Here is a 24,640-nt window from a genome sequence, read left to right as displayed (position 1 = left end):
TTTATAAGCCATTATTGCGATTCTTTAAACATGGCCAGTACACTGTCTTTAAGTTACACTAGCGCACAGGATATTATCAATTTATTTTAATAATGCAGAGTAAATATATATGTTAGTGCACATTGCAAAGATTGTTTGCGTAAATGGGATGATCAGCGCTTTCTTGCTCCTCGTATAAATTTTGCAGAATTAAAATCTAATTTATGTTGTCAACATAAATAAAGAATAATTAATCGTAAAACCATGTAGGATAAAAGAAGCTATTTTATATTTATTGCGCTTCTTCGGCATGGAAAACTACAATAGTTAATTTCCGACAACGAGAGAAATATTTTGTAAAGAGTCAAACTCTAGAAAATCCATTTAGAAGAGTTTAATGCAATAATTTAATTATACTTGATGCACGAAACAAGATACACAAAAATATGCAGAAAAAAAAGGAAAATCGGAGTTTCGAAATGCAGATGTCAATTCATAGATGTATTTATGGATAATTTGTAGAACTTGTATGAGATTTGTAATATTAATCTGTTTCATGTCCCTTTTCCAATTTTACAATCAATTATTAAGTTAAGACGACGAGCACTGTTTATTCGGGAATATCGACTTCAATTGCACATTTTCAAGACTGTTCGAAAATTCGATTTTCGCATCTTGCAATGAAATATATAAACGCATAATCTCGGCTCGCTCGTATTTAAAATAATTAGCAGTTTGATATTGATTGCCTAATTAAACGTCGAACGTCGGACACAAAGATTTTTGCTGTAAGATTAAGTTAGGAAAATCATCAGATAAACTTCGTCATCCAAAAGTAAAGTTATCGCGGTGATTGTTACGATAATTAGTGTTACACATGGTTACATCTCTACTTTTGTATAACATTCTTTGAAAAAAATCTTTTTTCTAAATTTTAGAAGTTACTTTTAAATATTGTTAGTACGATAGTACGATATATTTTCTTGCCTTTATGATATTTTACTTTTTTACTATTTATGAAATTTTAATAATCAAGAATACAAAGAAAAATTATACTTTAAAACGTAAACTTAAATTATATGAAATCTCTCAGTTTAATCACAAATTTTCTTTAAACGAAAGATTTACAATTGAATATTAATTTTAAATTACAACAAAATGAAGTCAACAATGAACGGTTCACGTTGGCAACGAAGATAAATTGACAGTGAAGGTAAATTGACGTTAATTAAAATGGGGAAAGTTGCAAAATTACAAAAGCTGTAAACAAAATTGTACACGTATGTATGCGTGCGTGCGTATGTGTGTGAGTATGTATACATGTAGGAGGCAAAGAAAAAATAGTATTTTTTATCACTTTAGCATTTATGAACTGTATCTAGACGAAATAATCAAGTATGTGGTCTACACTTTTTTTCGCGCGTTTAATGTTAAACGAGCGATGAAAATGCGGCCGTATTTCCTCATACCAAAGCCAATATCTCCGTTTCCTAAAAGAAAATGCTTCTCGATAAAGGTATTAATAGTACATATATATAAAATTCGCGAAAATAAAAAAAAGTCTATTTAAATCTGTAATCTAAACTTAAAGAGATTTTCGAAATAAATACATTCTTTGTATAAAAAATTTATTAGTACTTGACAAATTGTTAATTTCTTTTACACAGATATAAATTTAACAAAAATATTATTAAAATACAAATTGTATTAAAAGTTTATATTATATTATATTATTTAAAAAATATAATATATCTTTTGTATATTTTTTTTCAGTTAATCTTATACGGTAACTTAATTATTGACTGTTCAACTATAGCTGTTTGTTTAGAAAATCTCTTAATTTTTTAAACTTATTTTTGTAAAAAAAAATAGGAACATTTTCGTAAACGTGCATGTTCAACGAACGTAGTTATTTAATTAAGGGACGAACTTTTGCGATTGATGCGGCGAATGTCGAATGTCGACACTTGAATTATCGTTTTAAGCGATACGTATGAGTGTGCATATGTGCAGGCTTATATAATACTGAGAGTATATTTTATATTCGCCCGCGGGCGCGCGCATATTTTTTATATGATCGCAAGCGGTAGATCATTAACAGTTTTTATTGTGATTGTTGGAATCACAAGGGAGAATTACACCGCGCACAAAACCGAGAGAGATAAATAAAGTCAATAAAGGATACCGTCTCTATAATTCTAATATTGAGATTGTTTTCTTGTAATACAAGAAGACCATATCGCATACAGAGTGTCACAGAAGAACGCAAACTTTATCAACTTAACCGTAACACAAAGTCTGATCTCATTATTTTCCGTGCAAATTTAAATTGTAATTATTTTGTCATTATGTACGTAAAGTTGCATATTTGATGTTGTAATTAATTACATGTAATTGATATGAAACATTTAACTTAATACTTTATCGACAAGAGAGAATTTTAAAATTGCAACTTTAAGAGTTACAGTTTTTAACGCGACATTTTTTGGGACCCTCTGTATTTAACGAATCACTGCGAAAAAAAGGCAAACGATTACGCTTCTTTGATATAACGCATTTTGCACCTGGAAACTCACATTTCTCTCATTTATATCCCAGTTTAAATAGAAATTGTATTTCTGTGCGAACAGGAAGTCGTTGTGATTGAGCCGTGTAACGTAATGCGGATATGCATTGTCAGAATGATTGTATCATGCGATATAGGACAGTAATTAATTAATTACACTGCCCAGATAGCCAAGCGTGATAGAGCATATTGAGCAAACTAATGCATTGCATGTGTTTTCACATATTTGCTGTAAATTTGCTGACATCGAAATAGAACACGTTACAAATACTGCTACATGACTGCTTATACATGCAATCAGTTGACGCAATTTCAAGAGCAATCGGTTTGCAATATTGATACGTTATGTTGTCTGCAACATGTCATGCTATCACAAATCCCTCACAAATTGATGCTGTTACGTTGCAATCAATTTGCTGTTAATAGAAATATAATTCATATGAGTTTAACCCGACAAGCATAATGCTGTCTCACCTTGTCCCGAGTTTGTCAAAATTAGTTGCTTAATTTGTTGGCAACATGGCAGCAAACTCACAGCATTTGGCTATCTGGGTGAACATAAATAGCATAAGTTAGAGACAAAGTTAGAGACAAAGGAAAGAAGAACAAATAAAAAAGGAAGTGTTATGGTTCTTTGCAGCTGTTACACGTGTAAATCATAAGAGAAGAGAGAGAGAGAAAAAGCCATTATTGCTAACTTGTACATTGTACTAGGGTTGACTTATTTATTGAAGCCGCGTGTTGTTAGTTAGCAAACAAAGTCGTGTACGTTCATGATCGTTCGTCGTTCACTCGTGAATAATCCGTTTTGTATGTAAAAAAGATTACAAGAGAATTAATGAAAAGAAAGAGACAGAGAGAAAAAAGGAAGAAAGACGCGAGAGTGCGAAAGTGCGTGTATGTAAAGTAAATGGCATGGAGTAAATATAAATATATATATATATATATATATATATATATATATATATATATATATAGGATGCATAATATATTATATATGTAAAAATCGTGTATTCTCGTATTGTAACTAGCTGTAATAATTTAATAAATCCTGTATATCGAAACTGTATAAGTCCCACATGGTCTTTTTAACATTTATTACTCTGAATTTTATATTACTCCTTTTATATAATCTATAAAATTTCTTTCATACATATTTTAATAGTTCATTACAAAAATATTTAATTGCAATAATCGTAGTTAGTTTAATAACTATCATATTTTATTAAAATCTATAATGAAATTATTTAGTAATAAGACAACACAATATTAGAACATTTTTGCAAAGTTTTTCAAACTTTCCCAGATGACTTTACTATAAATATACATGCAAGATAGGTATCACGATACTGTTGCTCAAGCTTCCGGAGGTTGGAAAAGTTTCTTAATTGGCGAAATAACGTGCAATTAACGAAGCAGCTTTGTCTAATTCGGAAGTTCTCTTCCTTGGCGAAATTAAATGCACGTCTTGTTAACGCAAAAGCGTTCTTCTCTTTAAGACGCTGAGATTCTTCAAAATTAGCAATATGTTGTTTGCATTTAAAAGTTCTTATTTATAAATGTAAATAATATGCAAGAAAATTAATATACATACACAAACATTTTAAATTAATTTTAATAAACAATAAATATAATTGAAAAATTTATAAGGAATATTTTTTTGCAAATTTAATGTTAATACGTTAAATAGAATAAATCACTTTTACTTCGCCAGTTAAACAATAAACAACAATGGTAATATTAATCGACTCTACTTGCTATTATACGACGATAATCGAACCAAATCGTGGTCGTATTGTCTTGGCGATTATAATGGCCAGTAGAGTCGATTAATATTTCCATTGTTGTTAATACGTTAACGTAAATTAACTGGTAATACTAAATTGCAGGTATAGTAATATTATGACATAATAAATAATTCTGAAGCAATTTAAGCAACTATCACAATTTTAACTTCGAAACAAACTCGAACACGAAGAAAAGATATTCGAACCTCTGCCGCGCGGTTTCCAAAGTAATTTGCTAACCGCGGAGAGGGAGAGAGGTTTTGGATCTGAGCCGAGGGTGAATTCGCCATTTTATTCATGTAGAAACTTTATTCAGATTTAGTCATCTTTCGTCGCAAATTCTGGTCATAAATCGCGGCGGTATATATGGAGCGAAAAAACGAAGAAATAAAAGAAGAAGAAAAAGAGAGCGCGATGACACGTCTACAACACGAGAAGTTCCGGAAAAATTACTCGGCAGAAAAGAAGAAATCGGCTGCCGTGACGAAATAAGAGGAAGCTCGTGATAATGGAAAAAAAGAGTGCAGGGCCAGGGAGCAGAGAAACGGAAACGAAAGGAAAATGAAAAAACACGGCGGAAGGGCCGGGGAGACACGGGAAAAGGGAGGTTCGGGTGGCGCGCAAATTTTACCGCTCTTCCGTCTCGCTTCCATCCCGCTCTCGTCTCTCCTTTCATCTCTCATCACGCAGCCTCCATAGCCTTCCTTTTCAGTATGATCCGCGCGGTCCGAGCGTGAGCATCTCGTCCAGATTGTTACCCCGTTGTCGCGTTACTTATTTTATTTCCGCGTAAAAAACTGAATTTTGTGAAAAGAATTAAAGTTGAATTTAATTTAAAATGAATATCTTTCAATTATTTCTAATAAATATACTTAGAGACAAATGTTACAAAGAGACGTCACATGTTCTCTACGGAGTTTAATTGACTTTTTCATATAATAGTAAACTTTTTAAACGTTTATTGGTAACGTAAAGATGTAAAAAATAATCTGCCAGGCACGTTTAATAATGTCTTTAATAATGTCTGATAATTTATTATTGATTCGTCAATTTTGTTCGAATCTTCGTAAATTTTCGTATGTTCTATAAAACATTTATACTGTACTATTTGCATTAGTTATCAATTTTATTATGCTGTGAATTTAACGTGGCATTCACATTGTGAATTTAATATTACTCTACTAAAAGTTGAGCTTGACGAATTGAATTTAACTAGATACCTGATCGCTACATATTACATACGTTGTTTTATTGACTTTTTAAAGAGATTAGCTAATCCTTTGTTATGGTAATTTTGATCGGCATTATTTACACACTAAAACAAATTTTCAGTGAAATCTTTGTCAATTTTCACGTTTAGAACCTTTGTTTTCGTCTAACTTGCAAAATTTCTAAATTTTTATGTTATAAAACTTAATAAAATTTTATTCGCACTGCAAATAGAAAAAAATGACACAAATTACTCATAATAAATTTTGTAAACTAAAATAAAATAAAGTGAATTTATATTGGATTCTTAATTAATAGTTTTCATTGAAATCGTTAACTTAATAACTGGTTAAATCATGCCAATGAACTTTGTCGTTATATATATCACTGATAATAATTTTTACACAGATCTTTATTGACATTGCTGGTAGATAGCACAAAGTTTCCAGTATGAAAATATCGAGTATAAAGCTTCAAATATGTTTCAGTTTCTCTGTGATTAACAATTTCGATGTTGATTTACCGAGATTTGTTCGGATCCCGAACTTTTTGAGCTGTCACGCATAAAAAGTCGATACTTTGCTATTCAAATATCGAGCGAGCCACACGAGATTTAATAAACCCGATCGGCCGAATTCATTTTGAGATATCGAGGTGCTGTGAAATTATACGATACAAATTCGATATAGATGGTTAAGTTTCGTATAGGCCCGAAGGTGACACGCGATACTGAAATTCAAACCCCCTTCAGCGGTTTCTTAGCAAGAATTATCGTTAATGCCATGTTTAAAATTAAATATACTGGCAATCAAGCTCTCAATCATAAATCTCAATAATTATATATCTTTAAATATATAATTAAACTTAAGAGCTTGTTCGTAAGTTTTCTTCATTTTTAATTGTTTTATAATATATAAATTAATTGACATAGTATCAGCAAAAAATATAAATTAAATAAACAATTAAATAATATTTCCAATAAAATATATTCTTCCAATTGTGCACAATAAATTAATTAAATGTTGAATTTTTGATAAAATGGCAAAATTGTTCAAAAAAGAAGTTTATCTGCGTAATCTTTTCAAAATCGTAATTTATTTAAAATATATTAATCATATTTAATATGTTATATTAATCTTTTTCTTAAACTTTTATTATAGAAATGTCAATCTCACGTTTGTCAGAAAATTTGCAACTAAAAAGGCAGAGAAAAATGCTTCCCGTGTATAGTGCCAGAGAAAATTCACTCTATAGACTCATCTGGCCTTCGATAGCTTTTTACTTGACATTTTTGGCGGAAATTGCCTCACTCGAAGTCTCAGAGAATTTGCGAGAATAAACCTGATAAATGCTGGATTTCTTCTGTAAACTTCTAACATTTAATAAATTATAATTTATAAAAGGCGTAACATTTTATGAGAGGAGGGATGAAGATAATAGCTCATAGACAAGTGAATAAACATTTATCACAGTTTTGTGTGAAACGCGAGTAAAAATTCCGTGAAGAAAGTGTAAAATGCCGGTTGTGTCTGAAATTCAGACAATGAACTATTTACCGAGAACGAAACAAGAGAATCAATGATGTCGAGAGACGAACAGTAGAAATTGGAAAAGTAAGTGCAATCGTATAACATCATATAATCGATCGAATGCGATATACTGTTTCTTTGCAGGATTCGTTTACAGATTATGTTCGTTGCAGAACTGCTTCATTTATCACAAACATAAAAATATATATAAATACATAAAAATAATAAAGTAATATTCTAGATAAATATCTTTTTAATTACAACTTCTTTGAAAAATTTTATGGACGTACAATACATTCTTTTTTTTAATTCTTTGATTTTCAAGAAAAAAAAATATTTAAATTTACTAAAATAATAATATTTTAATATTACACATCTTTTTCCAGATATTTTGTTGAATATAGTTATTAAATCTAACAAAGTATATTGTTATATTTATTACTCTTAGAATTATTATTTAAGCTCTTGTTAGAATTTTTATTTGATTTAAAAGTTAAACTGGAGCTTCAAGATAAGGTCCAAGATGCTATAAAAATCTATTGAAGGATGCTAGAAGAATCTAGGGTACGCTAAGCATGCGTGATTTTGTTGCGAAGAAGGAAATTCTCGTCATTGGAGCGTGATTTTTTAAGTGCTATCACTTACGTAGATGCAATTCGATTAGCCGCATCTACGCGCGAGACTGATTATAGTCGCGATCCCTTTATCGGGGATCAATAGCTGTATAGCTATTGATCTCGTTGCAACATATACCGTGACAAAACCCTGAGTCTTCTCGTATAAGCCGTTTACATTTGGCGGAAGTCCGACATTTCTTATTAGCTACTGAATCGCATAGGACAACCCAAGACTGCTTTAATATCATCCCATTTTTTTAAGACAGGAAACAATTTAATAAGCTTTATATCATTTTGACTGATCTATTTTGGTATTTCTTACATAACAAAAAACATTACTTACTTTATCTCCTAATTTTTCTGCTTTTTATTTTATTCATATATAATCCCCTTTTTCTTAGTTTTTATTTTATTTTACTTTGCATTTTATTTTACTTGCGTGTTTCAGTTTACTTGCATGTTTAATTTACTTGTTAATATTACGAATTTTCTGTTCAATAAAAGGACATATATAGACCAAAAAATACTGTAGACTTAAATGTGAAGTAATAAATTCTGGTTTTTGACCATAAAAAGCCGAAATAACTGAATTACTAGCGACCATTTCTCGGAATCTGCTCTTTCTTTCTCTCTCTCGACAAAATTAACGTGAATCATTGCGATTGATGACGTCATTCTATCGAAAAAAAATCGATTATTAGCGCGAAGCGCCGCGTATATTATTAAAAATTAACTTATCTATTCGAGGAATCCGGGAAATTCTGAAGTTAAAAATATGTAACATATTTTTAATTTTGAACAGAAAAATTATTGTCTTGATTTACTATTTAATAAGTTATGATTTACTAGTTATGATTAAAACATTTATTCCTTTCGTGAATTTTAACAAATTTGCCGAATAAATATTTATCAATAATAATATTAAATTATGACTAGGATTAATCAAATTGCATTGCCGTAATAAAAATGATTTTTGTGAATTATATATAACCTATAGGAGCAATAAATAATATATTTTACTGATAATTAAAATCGGATAATTAAAATTTCAATCAACCGATATTTGCGGCGAATTTAAAGAGATCAAAATAAATATTTCTTCACGTTAATGAGAAGATTACTCAATATTAATGCTTAATTCCAGTAAGTCCAATAAGCTTTAATAATAATGTGGTAACGGTTAAAAGAAGACAAGTGAAATAGCAATTAACAGATACGACTTTAATTATCTTGTACTGGATTTTGCAGATATACATTTTCATATTTTAATATTCAGAATGCTTCTGACTAATGTCTTAATGAACGACAAGTTTACAGAGTCTACAACTGTGTTCAAAATAGAATAAGAAAATTTACTTCAACGTAAACTTCGTTTAATCACACAGTAATATTATAGCTGTTTAAGAATATTAATAAGTAAACAACAATTAGGAGCGGTAAGAAAGAAAAAAAGGTATTTTTCAGGAATTTTTTGTAGGAAAACACGAAAAACGCATATAACGTTAAACTTTGCATGTTTTTTTAGCTTTATTTTAAGAATTTATTTTTATTTTTTAAGTAACAAATACGCTCTTCTTTCTTATGTTATACTTTGGTCACTAGGAACTCGCAAGACAAAACGCGTATGGACGGTGTAAATGACTCTAGCTATTCTAAGTAACAAAGAACATTATTTTATTTTATTTTGTATGTAAAACGCAAAAACTAAAAATTTTCTTATTCAGGAGAAGTGTGACTATCGTCTGAACTAGAACTAAACTAATATTTCTATTCTGGATAAAATGGCGGCTTTTTTTATTTAAAATGTTTTAGTTTTTCCTCAAAATTGTGTTAGTATTTTATTAAAAGAATAAAAACTAATAAACGCGTATAATGTTTAATCTAGATCAGACCGCACTTGACCTGAATCAGAAAATTTTTAGTTTATGCGTTTCAGATATCTAGAATAGCTAGAATTATTTACATCATCCGTATGCTCCTAGTGACCAAGATAGGGTTACTCCGGTATTTACGCTGCGTAGGGACTCACGCCGCAGAAGTCAGAAAAAATGGAAGGAATGAAGGTATTTGCTCGCAATCACTCTGTTATGTGCTTTTATGCCATATTAGTACTGTGTTGTAATTTCAATTCTTCACTATTAATATTAACGAAGCCGTCGCGTCGTGAGTTGAATCGCTTTCTCAATGTAGTGAGTAGCACGATCATATATATTACGATCCACGTAAAATAATTACTGTAGGGAATGTAAAAGGAATGTAATGGTTATTTCATGATACATAAGTGTAGAGAGATAGTAAAGAGTGGAATAAGAGATAGCAAAGTGCAAGTGCATAGCTCTACTATTCTTTGTTTAGCTTGATATGTATATCCCATCTGCCTGGAATATACGGCATTTTTAGCGTGCAAGATTTATGCTATAGTACAGACACTCATCTGTAAAAATAAAAATCTTTTATGTGCTCTTTTTCTTTCTTTTTTTGAATTGTATAACAATAACCTTCTATCGTTCGTCTATTTTCTTTTTAAAATCTTTCAGTTTTATAATTTATTATTCTTAAACCTTAATAAACTTTTTACACGCATTTTATACCTCATTATGACATTTTATTGTCTTATTTATAAACAGTATTTGTAATTTTTTATAAGGCACGTATATTCTATTTATGAATGATCATATATCCCACCCCTATAGAATATATGGTAAAAATCCAAGGGTTTCTAAAAGTTTCTTTGTTAAAAACAAAGAATAAATATTTCATATTTCTAATTTTTTTATAGTAGGAGACAATATAAAATTTTTATTGGTATAATTCATTTGCCTTAAACATAGTAAATAATACTTGATAAGTTTTCCTTGGGTGCGGTGTATATACCGGAGTTACCCTAACATAGAAAATAAGATCGTTTTTGTTACTTAAAAAATAAAAATATATTCTTAAAATAAAGCTAAAACAACATGCGAAGTTTAACATTATTCGCTTTTTTTTTCCATACAAAAAAATTCCTGAAAAATACTTTTCTTACAAATCAGAATATTCCCTTAAGATAATAATCTATTAATTGATGATATACTACAAAAACACCGACTATATCTCCTTCACCTTTGAGCGCTCCAATTAACGATTGTTCCGATTACTCGTGACGGAGCGCGCTGTCATTGGCCTTAGAGGTGTCAGTAGTCATTGTGAAGTCGCGGCGTCACTTTCCACGCGGGACCGCTAATAAACTACATCCGCATCTCCCGTTCTCTCCCATCGATTCCGATGTCAAGCGCGTGTTAACCCGCGCTCGTTTTGGTGCGAACGTATCGGTGCCGGCTTCAGCCTATGACTACGATGCACTTTCACGGATCAAGTCATTTAGGGAGCGTTTCGGCTTCTTGCAAAAAACCGATAAGTGCAGCTCAGATGCAATTTTGAAACAAAATTCCCCTTCAAAATTGCGAACCATGGTGCGCAACATCTTTGCGGTAAACATCTTTTGCAGTTCTCTCAATTTTTCAATGTTTATCCATAAATGTGTAATTTTATTGTCAAACAATTATCTATAAGCGAATACATTTATCTCCAATTTTATTCGACATAAATAGTGACTTATATAATTAATTATGTCATTACATTTGTCATTGATGTAATTTAATTCCGTCTGTTTCTCAGTTAATTGGGGATATATAGCTCTATAGTTACCCGTAAATATTGTTGGATATCATGAAAACATATATAGCAAGCAAAGCAGATGATATATGGCGGCACATATATTCGGCTTTACGAGTAACTCATGTTACATGCATGTCATGCGAAAATTACATTTATTTTTACACGCTGAATATTGCGATACGCGAACTTTCTTAGATATAAATACATCAAGCACTCTTGCGCGCGCGTCGCAATATTCCGTCACGGCATTAATGCATCAACTTTATTAATCATGCCCTGCATTAATGTATCGTTATCAACTTTTCGCGTAAACCTGGCACGGAGAGCTGTATCTTCGTTTCTGGGAAACAGGAAATCCTTTTCCGGTTTTCAGTTTTGCTCGTAAAATTCTACACTCGCGATAACCGGTTTAATTATGCTAATTACCAGTTAAATTAAATTAAAATACTAGTCGACGCGAACAAATTTCGCTTACGCCAATTAAATGGACTCTCCAGAATAAACTCCACGGTATAAAGTTCAATCCGTGTTATCAATCACGAATTTTAGCAATTTATATAAATAATTCACAGTAATAAGCAATTTATATAAACAAATTATGACTATAATATACATTATATATTCGTAACATATATATGGTTTACTTTGCACATTAATTTATTAATTTTATTATTAATTTTATTAATTTAAGTTATCAATTCAAAATTAATAATTCGAAAGAGACGATGTTTAAAATTCATTGGGAAAGAGTCAGTTATAATATACTAGAATAAAGAAGTTTACTTTTTGCCGAGAATTTAATTATGATTTCCATATTACTTTTTGTAACGGTTGAACCCGGATAGCACGCGCCGGGTACGTCATTGACAGGCGAGCTCGCCGTAGCAATTTGTTCGGAGATCAGCATTGTCGCGAGGTAGAGAAAACGGACTGTCGATATCCTGTATACTTCAGTTAATCTGGTCGGCAAAGTCCCGGCAATTAAATAGTGATTTCTCTCCTCCGGAAGGGCATTGACATCTTTCATATAACCCGCCTGTGGAAATATTTTATAAGCCGCGAACGGATCGCAGATCGCACGCGTCCAATCATGAACATTTATCGATGTCCCCGATAGTCGACAAACCGGCGCGGCGCCGCGATGTCGAGTCGATCCTCTGTTTGTCGAGCAAGAGTGGCGCTTTGTTCGTAAGATTCTACCCGCTATCAGCGCTCAAATAGTTCGCTCTTCTTTCCTCTCCGACGTTTCAATCGGTATGAATACCCGTAATATAAAGAAACCGATGACAAAGCTCTTTCCAATTTCCAATAATAATTTAAAGAAGAGTATAGGATAAAACAAGAGAACGTCAAGGAAAAGTCAATCCGCTAAAATTAAGTTTGTTTAATTTAGAGAAAAAAGAAACGGACAATTATCGAGCAATAGTAAGGTGTTAAAAAAAAAGTGTCATAATTTAAGCAATTTTATTCTAAATTGCTGTAAACTCTTACGTTTCGACCGTACTTGGACTTCTTCAGAACATTTAATAGACAATATATAAATTATAAAAATAATATTAAAAATATTGGAGATCATATTTAAATTTTTGACTTACCGCGTGTTTGACTTTGGACCTTCGCTATTTTAATATTTATTCCAACGCTTTAAATGTGATCTCCATAATGTTTTTATTATTTTTATATTGGCTTTTAAATGCTCTGAAGAAGACCAAGTACGGTCAAAACGTAAGAGCTTACAGCAATTTATATATTTAGAATAAACAAATTGTTTAAATTATGAGATTTTCTTTTACTGGATAACTGGCCGTTTTTTCTCTAAATAGTTATTTAGAGAGTTTTTATCGAGTGGAAATTATTTCTTTTTATTAAATCTATTTAAACAGTATTAAAGTATCTACTATGTTTTGATTTCTAAATTTTTATGCAGACATAAAAATTAAATTGATACTTATAATTGTCGAAAATTAAATTATGTAATTTAATGTGTTATATTTCTTAAACTTTCAATCTTTTAAGAGCATCGATATTGATGCTCTTAAAGATATAAGAGCAACGAGATATTATATTTATTTGAAAGTCTTATTATTTCTTAAAATTTCCTTCAGAAATACTTTAGATCGGCATATAAGGACTCCGCACGTACGTGTTATCAATCGTGACTGGAGGTACTAATCCTGAGGACTCTACCGAGGCTCATCATGCTGGTCCCGGAGGGCAATTTAACATCTTGGGCCAGTAACTTGACAACGCTGCTGCACCGGGTGTCCTGCAACGACACTCTTTTGGGCTGTGTCGAAGAGTGCGACATCGTGTCCAACGGATTCGATTACCTTTGCACAGCGATTGAGAAAGGAACCACTTCTTCGTTGACGCTATTTTGTACTCCTTGCGATTATGCGAGTTGTAACGTCAACGTGTCCTTGCTCCTCAACGACCTCGAGAGCATTGAAGGTGTCTTTCTATCCAGGATACCGATGAAGGATTGTAATGCCACGTCCATCGAGGAAGAAGTAAGTCCTTTTCGAGACTAAAAACATTATATTATCGAAATTTTCAAAGATTTAAAATTCGCGTAGTTCAACCTGCGAGAGTTTGAAGATAGAAAGATTACTCGGAATTAAATTAGCCACGTGTCCTAGGATTCTAAAAACATGAAGAGTTAAAAATAAAAAAAGTTACAAGAAATAAAATATAAATCATCAACTCATAGTAAAAAACATATTTTGTATTTGAGTGGATTTCTATCCGTGTATATAGAAATGTGTTAAATTTTTAACATAATACACTGGTGTAATGTGATATATTGTCATTATGTCATTGTGACTTTTCTGCGTTAAGTTAATATTTATTTCGAAGAGTTAAAATAACACAATTTTATATGTAAATGCATGGATTCTTGGTAACATATTTTATATGTTAAAATGAACACTTAAGTTGTGAACAACAACTATACAAATTTACCGTATTAACCAATTTTTTTTCTCAATGTAAAAAATGTTTAATACTTATTTAAGATTCTCTTATGAATCTCAAATTATATTTCTCCTTCGAAGCGATAAAGTTGTTCGATTTCCGTTCAAGGATGAAATGTCCAAAGATCTCCATTTCGAAGGCCGATATTTCAAATCCGGGACGACGTTTAGAAATTGTCGCTTTCTATCTTGACACGTTCGAAATTCCTAGTCATCCGTCTCGAATGTAACGGGCGATAAATATCCGGTGTTTTAGATTTTGGAGTGCTCGTCGGTCCGGAACATCGCCGAAGACTTGGCCATGTCCTGCTCGCACCGGCCCAGAACCGGCAGCGCGGAAATAACCCATCGCTTCGACTGGAGCTTCCTATTCGTGGTGGTGTTCATAATCGCCGGTGGACTGGGAAACATATTGGTTTGTCTCGCGGTGGTACTGGACAAAAGACTCCACAATGTGACAAACTATTTTCTGCTGTCGCTAGCCGTGGCGGATCTCCTTGTCAGCCTCTTCGTCATGCCTATGGGTGCCATACCTGGCTTTCTGGGTGAGTTTTAAAGAGACTCATTTTCCCTCCCTGCATTTCTTAATTTTTAATCTTTCTTTGAGAGTTTCTTTTAATTTTTGGCTCGAAAACGACGAAACGAGACACGTTTGCGTCGAGTGATGTAAATAATATATAACGAGAATTTTAATTACCTTTTCGAGTAAATTAAGCTACTAGACAAACACGCGAGCGGTAACAGAATGGGAAAAGCTGGGAATATTTCGAGAGGATTATCCGCGGCCTTTTTCCGCCGAGTGCCGCGAATAATAAACGCACGGTAGAACAGTACATATTAGTGGCGTACCGGGGCATAATTTTAAAGAAACATGCGACACGCGCGATCGGATTACGCTCGTAACATAATCCGGAGCTTAAGACACCGTAGTATAATAGAACAATGTGGAAACGGGAGACGCCACGCGCGATAGGACCGTTTGCTGCGCTCTTTCTACTTCTCTTCTGATATCCCGCGTCCTTCACCGCGAAGCTTCCCCGCAATCTCGTAAATTGCCGGGTAATTAATATTAATTGAATTTAAAACTGCATCACCGCTTACAAAACTTAAGCGCTAATTTGAAGGTGACGGTAAAAAATTAAAGATATATTAGAATCTGTTAATTAATCTAAGACCTGTTTTATCAGTTCAAAAATAGACCATTGATTAGAGGACGACCTTTAGCGGATTAATTTATAAAATACAAATGAATCTCTTTTCTCCTAACGGACAATCATCGATCGGCTTGCCCTTTTCGCCTCTTCGCCGTCATCGAGGGACGACTTTATTCCTGAGTTTTTGCGTCACGTGCTTGCGCCCCATTCTTCACGCAAAACGCGCGCGATGACACGCATTAGCGGATTCATCGTCACAGCTCGTTTATCTCGCGAACGAGACGGTTATGCTCCGCGACCTGAAAGGTGTAGTTTCCAGGCGCGCGCGTCTAAGATTCTAAAGACTTAAAATCCGAGACAGTGACGGCAACGCGCCATTTGATTCCATCAAATCGTTAATATAAATCTCCGTGAGGCTGCTGAAGCATCCAACATTGCATATACCCATCTCCTCTCAACTTCTTAGATTGTCGATTCTAATGCCGTTGAAATAAAAGCGCGCTCGTATTTTCCAGCTCCGACGTTTCGAAATTTCACGGGACGCGAGACATTCGCAATATTTTCTCTGATTGTATCAGCGTAGGAAAAGATATGCCTATATTTGCGGCCACACACACACACACACACACACACACACACACACAATGTCTTGGGTCTCTTGAATCACTTAGGTGGAATTGTCAATTCTCGTATCGTTAAAATTAAAACGATCAAACTGTCGAACTTTTTCGATTTCGAATTTTGTAACATACACTTATGACATTAAATCCTAAACTTTTCCTCCTTTGAAACTTTAAACTAATAAATCTAAAATTTTGAAGTTTGTAATGTCTAAAGTGATCGAGTCTCTGATTATATAACAAAATTATATAACAAAAAATATGTTGAAATATAAACGAGATAATCACGCATACCCACAGCAATTAGAAAAACGCTAAAAATAAACTCCTAAAATATTAAAATACCAAATATAAAACACCAAATATTAAAGTTGACTACCTATTAGTATTTTTATGAAAAATAATTTAGTTTTTTTATTTTATGCACTAAAATATCTCGTGCACAATACAAAAGAAAATAGTAGTGTTAAAGATTAGTAAACAAGGATTAAATTGGCGGTGTTACATTTAATAATTTTGGGCGTCCTTGATCCTATTACGAAGTGCCGTGATTATGGCGCTAATTAATTCGCGTTTCGATTGAAATTGCTGCGAGCAACGAAGCACGCCGTATGGCGATTAAGTACTTTCGAGTGGCCAATCTATGTCGGCTCGATGACCCTACAATTATCTTCGATAACGCCCATCTGTCATAAATCGTCCCGAAATTCGTCTCGATTATACACCCTCAGACACTTTGTAGATAATATATATAACTACAAATATCTTAATCGTTAATCTAGTTTATTTTTAAATGATCTAGAGAAGATGGAAAAAATCTAATGTCGGAAAAATTTCAAGACATTTCTTAGTAAATTTAAGGGGCTACATCTACCTAGAGGCCCGAAAAATAGGCGAAATTCAAATTTTATTTTTTTTCAGAAACGATTAGTGGGAATGAAACGAATTTTCTTGTACTCAAAACTCAAAGATACATGTTTTGAGAGCTTTAAAAAAAATTTTATCAAAAAGTTTCAAAAACAAAAACATTATAGCCGCCGGCAGATGATGATGTTTTTTTCGGTGGTGGACACTGTCCAGTTGAAACGATTGATCTGAAATAAAAAAACCAAAGGGGTTATTTAAGTTAACAATAAAGATAATTCGTTGACGATCGCCGATTTTTAAAATCGATTTTTTTAACAAAATGGCAACGAATTGAAACTCAGTATGTCTCACAGATTTTCCATATTTAAGTTTCAATTTGTTGCCATTTTGTTAAAAAAATCGATTTAAAAAATCGGCGATCGTCAACGACTCGTTTTTATTGTTAACTTGAATAACCCCTTTGGTTTTTTTATTTCAGATCGACCGTTTCAACTGGAGAGTGTCCACCGCCGAAAAAAAACATTATCATCTGCCGGCGGCCATAATTTTTTTGTTTTTGGAAATGTTTTGATAAACATTTTTTTTAAAGCTCTCAAAACATGTATCTTTGAGTACAAAAACATTTGTTTCATTCCTACTAATCGTTTCTGAAAAAAATCTGAATTTTGACCTATTTTTCGGGCCTCTAGGTGGATGTATATCTTAAGATCTTAATTAAACTAAGAAATCTTAATTTTTTAGTAAATTTTTTAATAAGATTTTTTATTTAAAATAAGATGCAATAAAACAATAAATATTAAATGTTTTTTTAAAATTATTTTTTGATAATTATTTATCTTGATACTACATTCGACTACTATATTGTCTACCATATTCAGTATATTCTCAATACTTTATTATTACTGATTGCGCTTTTATTTTCACGTTTAATTAACTATATTGTGATAAAATAGCGTTGAAGCATCGTCAATATATCCAGGTAGGACAAACGTGCTGAAATTATCGCAGGCTTGATAAACATGCGCTTTCTTTGGGCTCGCTCGTTACACTCGTTAAATTGCGCGGTTTATTTCCGACGTTTGTTTTCGCGTATTTTCGCGAATGCATGCCGCAAAAAACGTGCAGAATGTGCATTGTGGGCACGTACACAGTGGCGGTGCACCTTGTTACCGGAATACGCATCGGCGCGTAACGGGGCCTTTATGGTTGAAAATTGACAAATTCGCCGGCTCTCGGAACTGTGCAAATATTTCGTATTCAGCCGCATCCGCGCCTTCATGCGCGAACTATCGGCTACTCCCTTTCATATTTCAATTCTCTTCACGCGGATTTTCAGAGAAACCCGCGGAAAATTTCCACCGTTAACTTTTCAAATTGGTAAAAGAATGAGAGAAGTATACGCGCGGAATTAATAACAACAACAATAATTGGAATATCTCTTTATAAATTGTCTCAATGGAAACTCAATTAATATATGCAATATTGATACGGAGATTTTAACTTGTTGGAACTTTATCTTTAGGCGAATTTTCCGCGCATTTAAATTATTTTTTTTCTTTATTCGATTGTTATTTCAGTCTTACTTGTGTTTTATTTTGTTGTTATTCTGAAGTTTACAATGTTAGTTGAACATTATTTGTTTTATCGACTATTGTCGAATTCTATTTGCATATATTATTGTTGCTAAATAATCGAATTCGAATCTGTCGACGCAGATATTCATGCGATACAATATCCACGATATGTAATAATGATTGTAAATGTGATTCGCCATGTATCGGTATTTATACTTTAATTTTAATTGCTACACTGTTGGAAGAATTTTGTAAAACTGCTGGTTAAAGTTTTTGTGTAAAGTAATTAACACATACATGTGTAGATTTAACATATGTCTGCTATATTAATTAAATTTAACAAATATAAAATGGAAAATTATTAAAATAATTTAAAAAATAAGTTTAAAATAACACAATTTGAACTTATTTATTAAATGTGTTAAAATTTACAGAAAAAAAGTGTTGATTTTACTCCATAACAGTAAGGATGATTTAACATAATATTCAACATCAAAGTTATGTTAATCGTACACATAATTAACTTCAAATTACGACCAAATTTACATTTCTTTTCTGTTGAAATATTAACATAATATTGGTGTTACTATTTAACACATCCATATTATGTCAAATTAACATAAAAATTTAAGTGAACCGTTTGGGACATGTGATTTGTTATATTTAACACCCAACTGTGTAGGTATATTTATATTTTAATTTTAATTGTTACTAAAACTATCATCAATCAGATATTGAACAAGTACAAGGTAAAAAACATTTTATATTTAAATGGATTTATATTAAATTTTTAACATACACTAGTGTTAATGTAACATACATATATTGTCATTGTATTATTTTGACTTTTCTGCGTTAAGTTAATATTTAACGTTTTTAAGAATTAAAATAACACAATTTAAATGTAAATGCACGAATTCTTGGTGACATATTTTACATGTTAAAATAAGCACCTAAGTGTTACTCTCTTTTCTCTCTATAAAAGTTCTATCTTATTATATTATATTATATTATATCGACATTTTATTATGTTACATATTATAAAGAGATATCGCTGTCTTCTGTTTTTTACGAGAAAAAAAGAGAAGAAAGAAAATACTATTTAATGTAAGTGTAACATTTTATATTAATTAAATTTAACATTATAAATATGTTAATTTAACATAAACTTTGCTTCCAAATAGCATCCATGTGTTACAATTTTGTGTTAATTTTTCACATCTTACTTTGTGTTATTTATTTACAATATTTGCCTTCTGTTAAATTAACATAAAAATTAGAGTGGATAAATTGTGACGTGTGTAATGTGTTTTTAACGCAAAATTTTTTTACTGAATAAATATTATATCGAAGGTCTGCGTTTGCCGGTCCGTATTACCTTGAATGTCGACATTAAGAATTTTCTACGAAACTAGCTTTATTTTATTTCACTTATTCTTCTTTTCGTTCTTGTTCTTCGCGTTTTTCTTGCGTGTATTTAGGCCCTTATTGCAGTGTGCCTGCTCATCAAGCCGTGCTTTAATCTGTTACTAATGAAATTCCTCGCAACGTAGTCTCCGAGGAGATCTTAATATAATGCGACTATGCAAATTTTTGGGGTTACTATGCGTCCTCAGAAATTCTGCGCTTTTCGCCTTAATTCTCACAACGAGTACAGCGCGCTATATCAAAAGACAACGGTTAAGTTGATTGTTTTAATTGGATTATTAGTATCAATGCCGTTGGATTAAAGGAAGAAACTACGCTTTGAGGTACTCGCGATGTCTCGTTCGTTTGACTCGTTAAATGTTACTCATTCTATGTTATGGTTACAGTGTTAGGATTTGCATAATGGGAAAATTCGAATGTGGTGAAAACGAGACGCACGTCGTAAAACAGAATGATAAAATTCTCGAGACCGTTGTTCATAGCCGACAGTATAATATATTGCAGATTATTTTCTATCTGTGATTGAAAAGACGCACTCAATTACAGATTTGCATACATAAATTGTTGTTGACATTATCGGATCTTATTTGCTTCGCAAATCGCTGTTTGTACAAACCATATGATACAAACATTCAATATTTGTTTAACCCCTGGAATACTGTCACTGAGTTACTGCATTATACGAGATATTCTGTTGCATTTAGAAAGTGTTATTTTTTTACTCTTATTAAGTAAACTTCTCCGATAATAAAATATTACGTGTGATCGAGTGATTTGTTTTACGAAAAGTTCAAGGTCTGTGAAATGTTTATAAATTCTTTAGATGTGAGGAAAAATAAAAAATTCTATTAGTAGTAATTATTTATTTCTGTTCTTTGTGCGGGATGGAAAGGACTCCCACCCCCTTTTACAGTATTAATTATCTCTCTCTCTCTCTCTCTCTCTTTCTTTCTTTCTCTCTCTCTCTCTCTCTCTCTCTCTCTCTTCCCCCTTTTTTCCGCCTCGCCTCTCCACCGCACTCTTTCTCTCTCTGGCCTTTCTTCGCCGCATACGCTATACATTCTACCTTTTTACAATTTAACGCTTTTACAAGTAAACAATTATATTTAGATATAATATATAAGATATTTAAATATCTTATACTTAATAAAAACGTAGAAAAATATTAAAGTATATGTATACATAAGCATTTTCATATATACATAAGTATATTTTTTTGCTTTAACTTTTAATTAAAGAAATGAATAAAAAAATAATCATCAATAATGATAAATCATTGGATCGTAAACCGCTCCGGAAGATTATAAATTTCTGTAAGGAGTAAAAGCGCTCCAGATCCGACTGCCGAAATCGCGATCATTAATCGAATCACGATCAGCTATGAATACAGCCCCTAAAATGTTCCAGACGTATCGGCGGACTCTTCGAGTTTTCGCAAATCTTTGAAGCGATAAAAATACATCGGCAGCTCGGGGGATTTGCACGTTGGAAAGGAAAGTGATGGTTTGTGTAACGCATTTCCGACATTTGACGCCGTTTGATGTAGCCCATTCATCGCATCACGGGAGTGCACCGTACGTTCCGCCGGCGCAACTTCATGCGTTCTGGCTAAGCCTCTATCTACGCAATGAGGCTTATCCCTGGCCTATTTTCTCGTTATTATCTCTCCGAAAACAGCGCAGCATTAAAAACGCCTAACAAAAAGTAAAAGATTCTAGAGCAATATGCGTTCTCCACCTAAATTCTTTCCCGTCATATCTCAATAAAAAAAAAATCACTCATAAAAAGAATCATTAAAATTCACTTTTAATAATTCATTCTCCCTTCTGCCATTTTTTACACACATGAACTATTCTATAAAAAAGAGATGTAAACTAAATTATAAGTCTTCAAAATAAAGTAAAATGGAATAGACATAAATTACAATCAATTATTATTGCGATAAATAACTTTAAATGTTATTTTAATCATAAATTATTTGTATTTTGCACGCTATTTTAATAACTCAAATATGACTAAAATTTAAATATAGCATTTCTTTCTAGATTTTTAATCAATGTTCTCTGATTAAAACTTGAAAAATGATATATATTATTTCATATCTGTTGCTTTATGCAGGTTACAATACGCATAAAATTTTACGATTATTTTTGCAAAATAAATATTAAAAATATAACTAGAAAATATGATTTTATTTCGCATGTAATTTCAAATATATTTTATTTTTGGAGAATTTTAACTACTATATGTATATAAAATATGCAACTATAATAAAATTGTTATCTTTTGTATGTGCAACGTAATCTTCTCCATTTAAAAATACGGACTTATAGCAATTGCAAAATAAGTTCTTCAACTTTCGCCTGAATAATAGACAACCTAAGACGGTCGTCTAGTAGATAACGCGACACTTTTTCGCCCCGACTTGACACCTTAGCTTCTCGTCTCTCTCGAATTTTCAGGGTATTGGCCGTTCGGCGTGGTCTGGTGCAACGTATACGTGACATGCGACGTGCTCGCGTGCTCGGCGAGTATAATGCACATGTGCTTCATCTCCGTGGACCGTTATCTGGGTATCCGTAATCCGCTCAGGACACGTCACACATCCACGAAACGAATGGTGGGCTTCAAGATCGCCGCGGTCTGGCTACTAGCCATGCTAGTCTCCAGCTCCATCACGGTGTTAGGTAAATTACCCCCTTTTACCTCCGTCCTCCTCTCCTTCGTATCATCACTGACGATCTACGAAGGCTACCTTTGTAGTAGAGAAAGCTCTCCCGATATGGACCAGCACGTATCTCATAAAACGGGTAAGTGCGAGCGCGCGATGAAAACGCGCGGAATCGGTAAACAATTCCTGAAATGAAACGTATGCGAGGAAACGGAAGAACTAGACTGCCGTTTCATGTTTGCTCTCACACACGTAGAACATACACAATTCCTTTTATTCCGGGTAATTCTATTCCAGGATAAATCGTCCGTTGCGTTTATTCATTGTATCAATCTTTACGGCGAAGAACTGTTCTGCTAAGGATCTTTATTATAAAGTTGACGAATAATATAGGACTTTATTGGATCTCTCATTTCTTTATAAGCTGCGAAACGCGCGCATCGCTCGTTCTGAAATTTTTAAGCGAATTAAACCTCATATTCCAGCGAAAACTTTCCAAAAGAGTAAACTATTTTACGAGGATGCATCGTATACCTCTCACGAAAAATTTAAATCTTAAACCGATTATGCATATTAGCGAATACGGAGTTTTCTCGACTTAATGGATATTTTCCACTTGCCAATTAAGCGTACATTAATTTAATAACTTTAATAATTGCAGCATCTGTGTATCTTTCCTTCCTTTTTCACTGCATTTGTTTTCTCTTCGTTGTTATACTGATTGAAAAACTGAATATATCAGCTAGATTATTTTTCATTTTTCGATAATTGCGAAAAAGTCAAGGTGAGAAAATACAAGCGATACTTATACCTCGACGGATCGATAGAGGACTTCGTATTTTTATGAGCCGATAATTTTCACTGTATTCTCGCAAGATGAGCGAAAAAGCGTGACGACACCGCGATGCTTTATCGGCATGATACACATTTATCAAGGCTCTCGATGGCCGTCCTGATCGATAATAGAGAGAGTAACCTCTCCTTCCATCTTTTCATCTCTTGTAATGCAAATAGTCCAATAGAAATTTTAACTGGGTGAGTTGTACCTACCAAATTTCTCGAAATTGTTGTAATTTCACGTTTACTTCCTCAGAGAGGATCGATTGCGCAAAGTTAGATCGAGAGAGAGTTCAGGTTCAGTCATATTTGGCAGTAACGTCTCTTTGACACAAGTACACTGTAGAAAAAACTATTTAAATCCAAAAAAATATTTATTTAGATTGTGTGGCCAAGAGCTTATTTACCTAATATAATTTAATGATTAAACGAACTTACCTGTAAGTGAAGTTCTATCATAATTGTATGAAGCGCCTCTCCCGAAAAATAACACGTACTTAAGTACTCCCTACTCTGTGTCGAGGCGCCACAATCTTTACAGTTAAAACAAAAGTTTTTGTCCTTCCTAGAGGACTTCTCTCGTGTTCGCGCCCAATCCGTCATTTTATTCAAAGTTCAACCGTAGCCCTAAGTTACGGGATCCGAAATTGTCGGATATGGATATAGGGAGGGACCCATCTTTTGGAAGAAGCGCTTCATACTATTATGATAGAACTTCACTTACAGGTAAGTTCGTTTAATTATTAAATTGTATTTTGCGCCTCTTTTTCAAGATAAGACGTAGATGTTGAAAGTTGGCTACGACTGTGTAATTATAAAATAAATGTTTGTTATAGATAATAAGCAATATCAAACAGTTTTATTTAACTTTTTCTTACTTATCTAATATTGCTCGCCCAAATACTCTTAAGTCCTGAACGATGGGTCTATCATAGAATTTTGTTCTATCGTCCGACCACTCTTTACGAGGCGGAATAGAAAAAGATGGCAATCAAGTTTTCGATTAACCTGATACTTATACGTGCCCGTCTCTTCCGTATTCGATCCTCAAGTTTTTTAAGATCTCTCGACAGGCGTTTTATCTTTTTAGTTATTCTATTTTCATTGGATTCATCGTCCGAATCCGACCTCCTGTATTTTCTTTTTTCCATTTTACTAATAGCGAAGTGACTA

At 32.7% G+C, this 24,640-nt stretch overlaps 1 protein-coding gene across 11 annotated transcripts; it reads left to right on the top strand.

Moving 5' to 3' along the window:
• The first annotated feature begins 5,065 nt into the window (after positions 1 to 5,065).
• LOC112468448 (5-hydroxytryptamine receptor 2A-like) lies at positions 5,066 to 24,128 on the top strand. Of its 11 annotated transcripts, none has more exons than XM_025037639.1 (6): positions 5,066 to 5,273; positions 6,030 to 6,195; positions 6,702 to 7,154; positions 13,450 to 13,854; positions 14,573 to 14,861; positions 22,422 to 24,128. In XM_025037639.1, exons 4-6 carry the CDS (start codon positions 13,543 to 13,545, stop codon positions 22,823 to 22,825), a joined length of 1,005 nt encoding a protein of 334 aa, XP_024893407.1. In that variant the 5' UTR covers positions 5,066 to 5,273; positions 6,030 to 6,195; positions 6,702 to 7,154; positions 13,450 to 13,542; the 3' UTR covers positions 22,826 to 24,128. The 11 variants fall into 11 exon arrangements, with proteins under 11 accessions (XP_024893407.1, XP_024893405.1, XP_024893401.1 ...); XM_025037637.1 differs by having other exon boundaries at positions 6,030 to 6,419; positions 6,945 to 7,154; XM_025037633.1 differs by having other exon boundaries at positions 6,030 to 6,419.
• The last annotated feature ends 512 nt before the right edge of the window (positions 24,129 to 24,640 follow it).

This window comes from Temnothorax curvispinosus, unplaced genomic scaffold (assembly GCF_003070985.1).
Source record: "Temnothorax curvispinosus isolate PA1 unplaced genomic scaffold, ASM307098v1 QBEX01018473.1, whole genome shotgun sequence".
In the NCBI taxonomy this organism is placed as follows: domain Eukaryota; kingdom Metazoa; phylum Arthropoda; class Insecta; order Hymenoptera; family Formicidae; genus Temnothorax; species Temnothorax curvispinosus.
The sequence above is the reverse complement of the archived record's forward strand: the minus strand, read 5'-3'. Positions and strand labels throughout refer to the sequence as shown.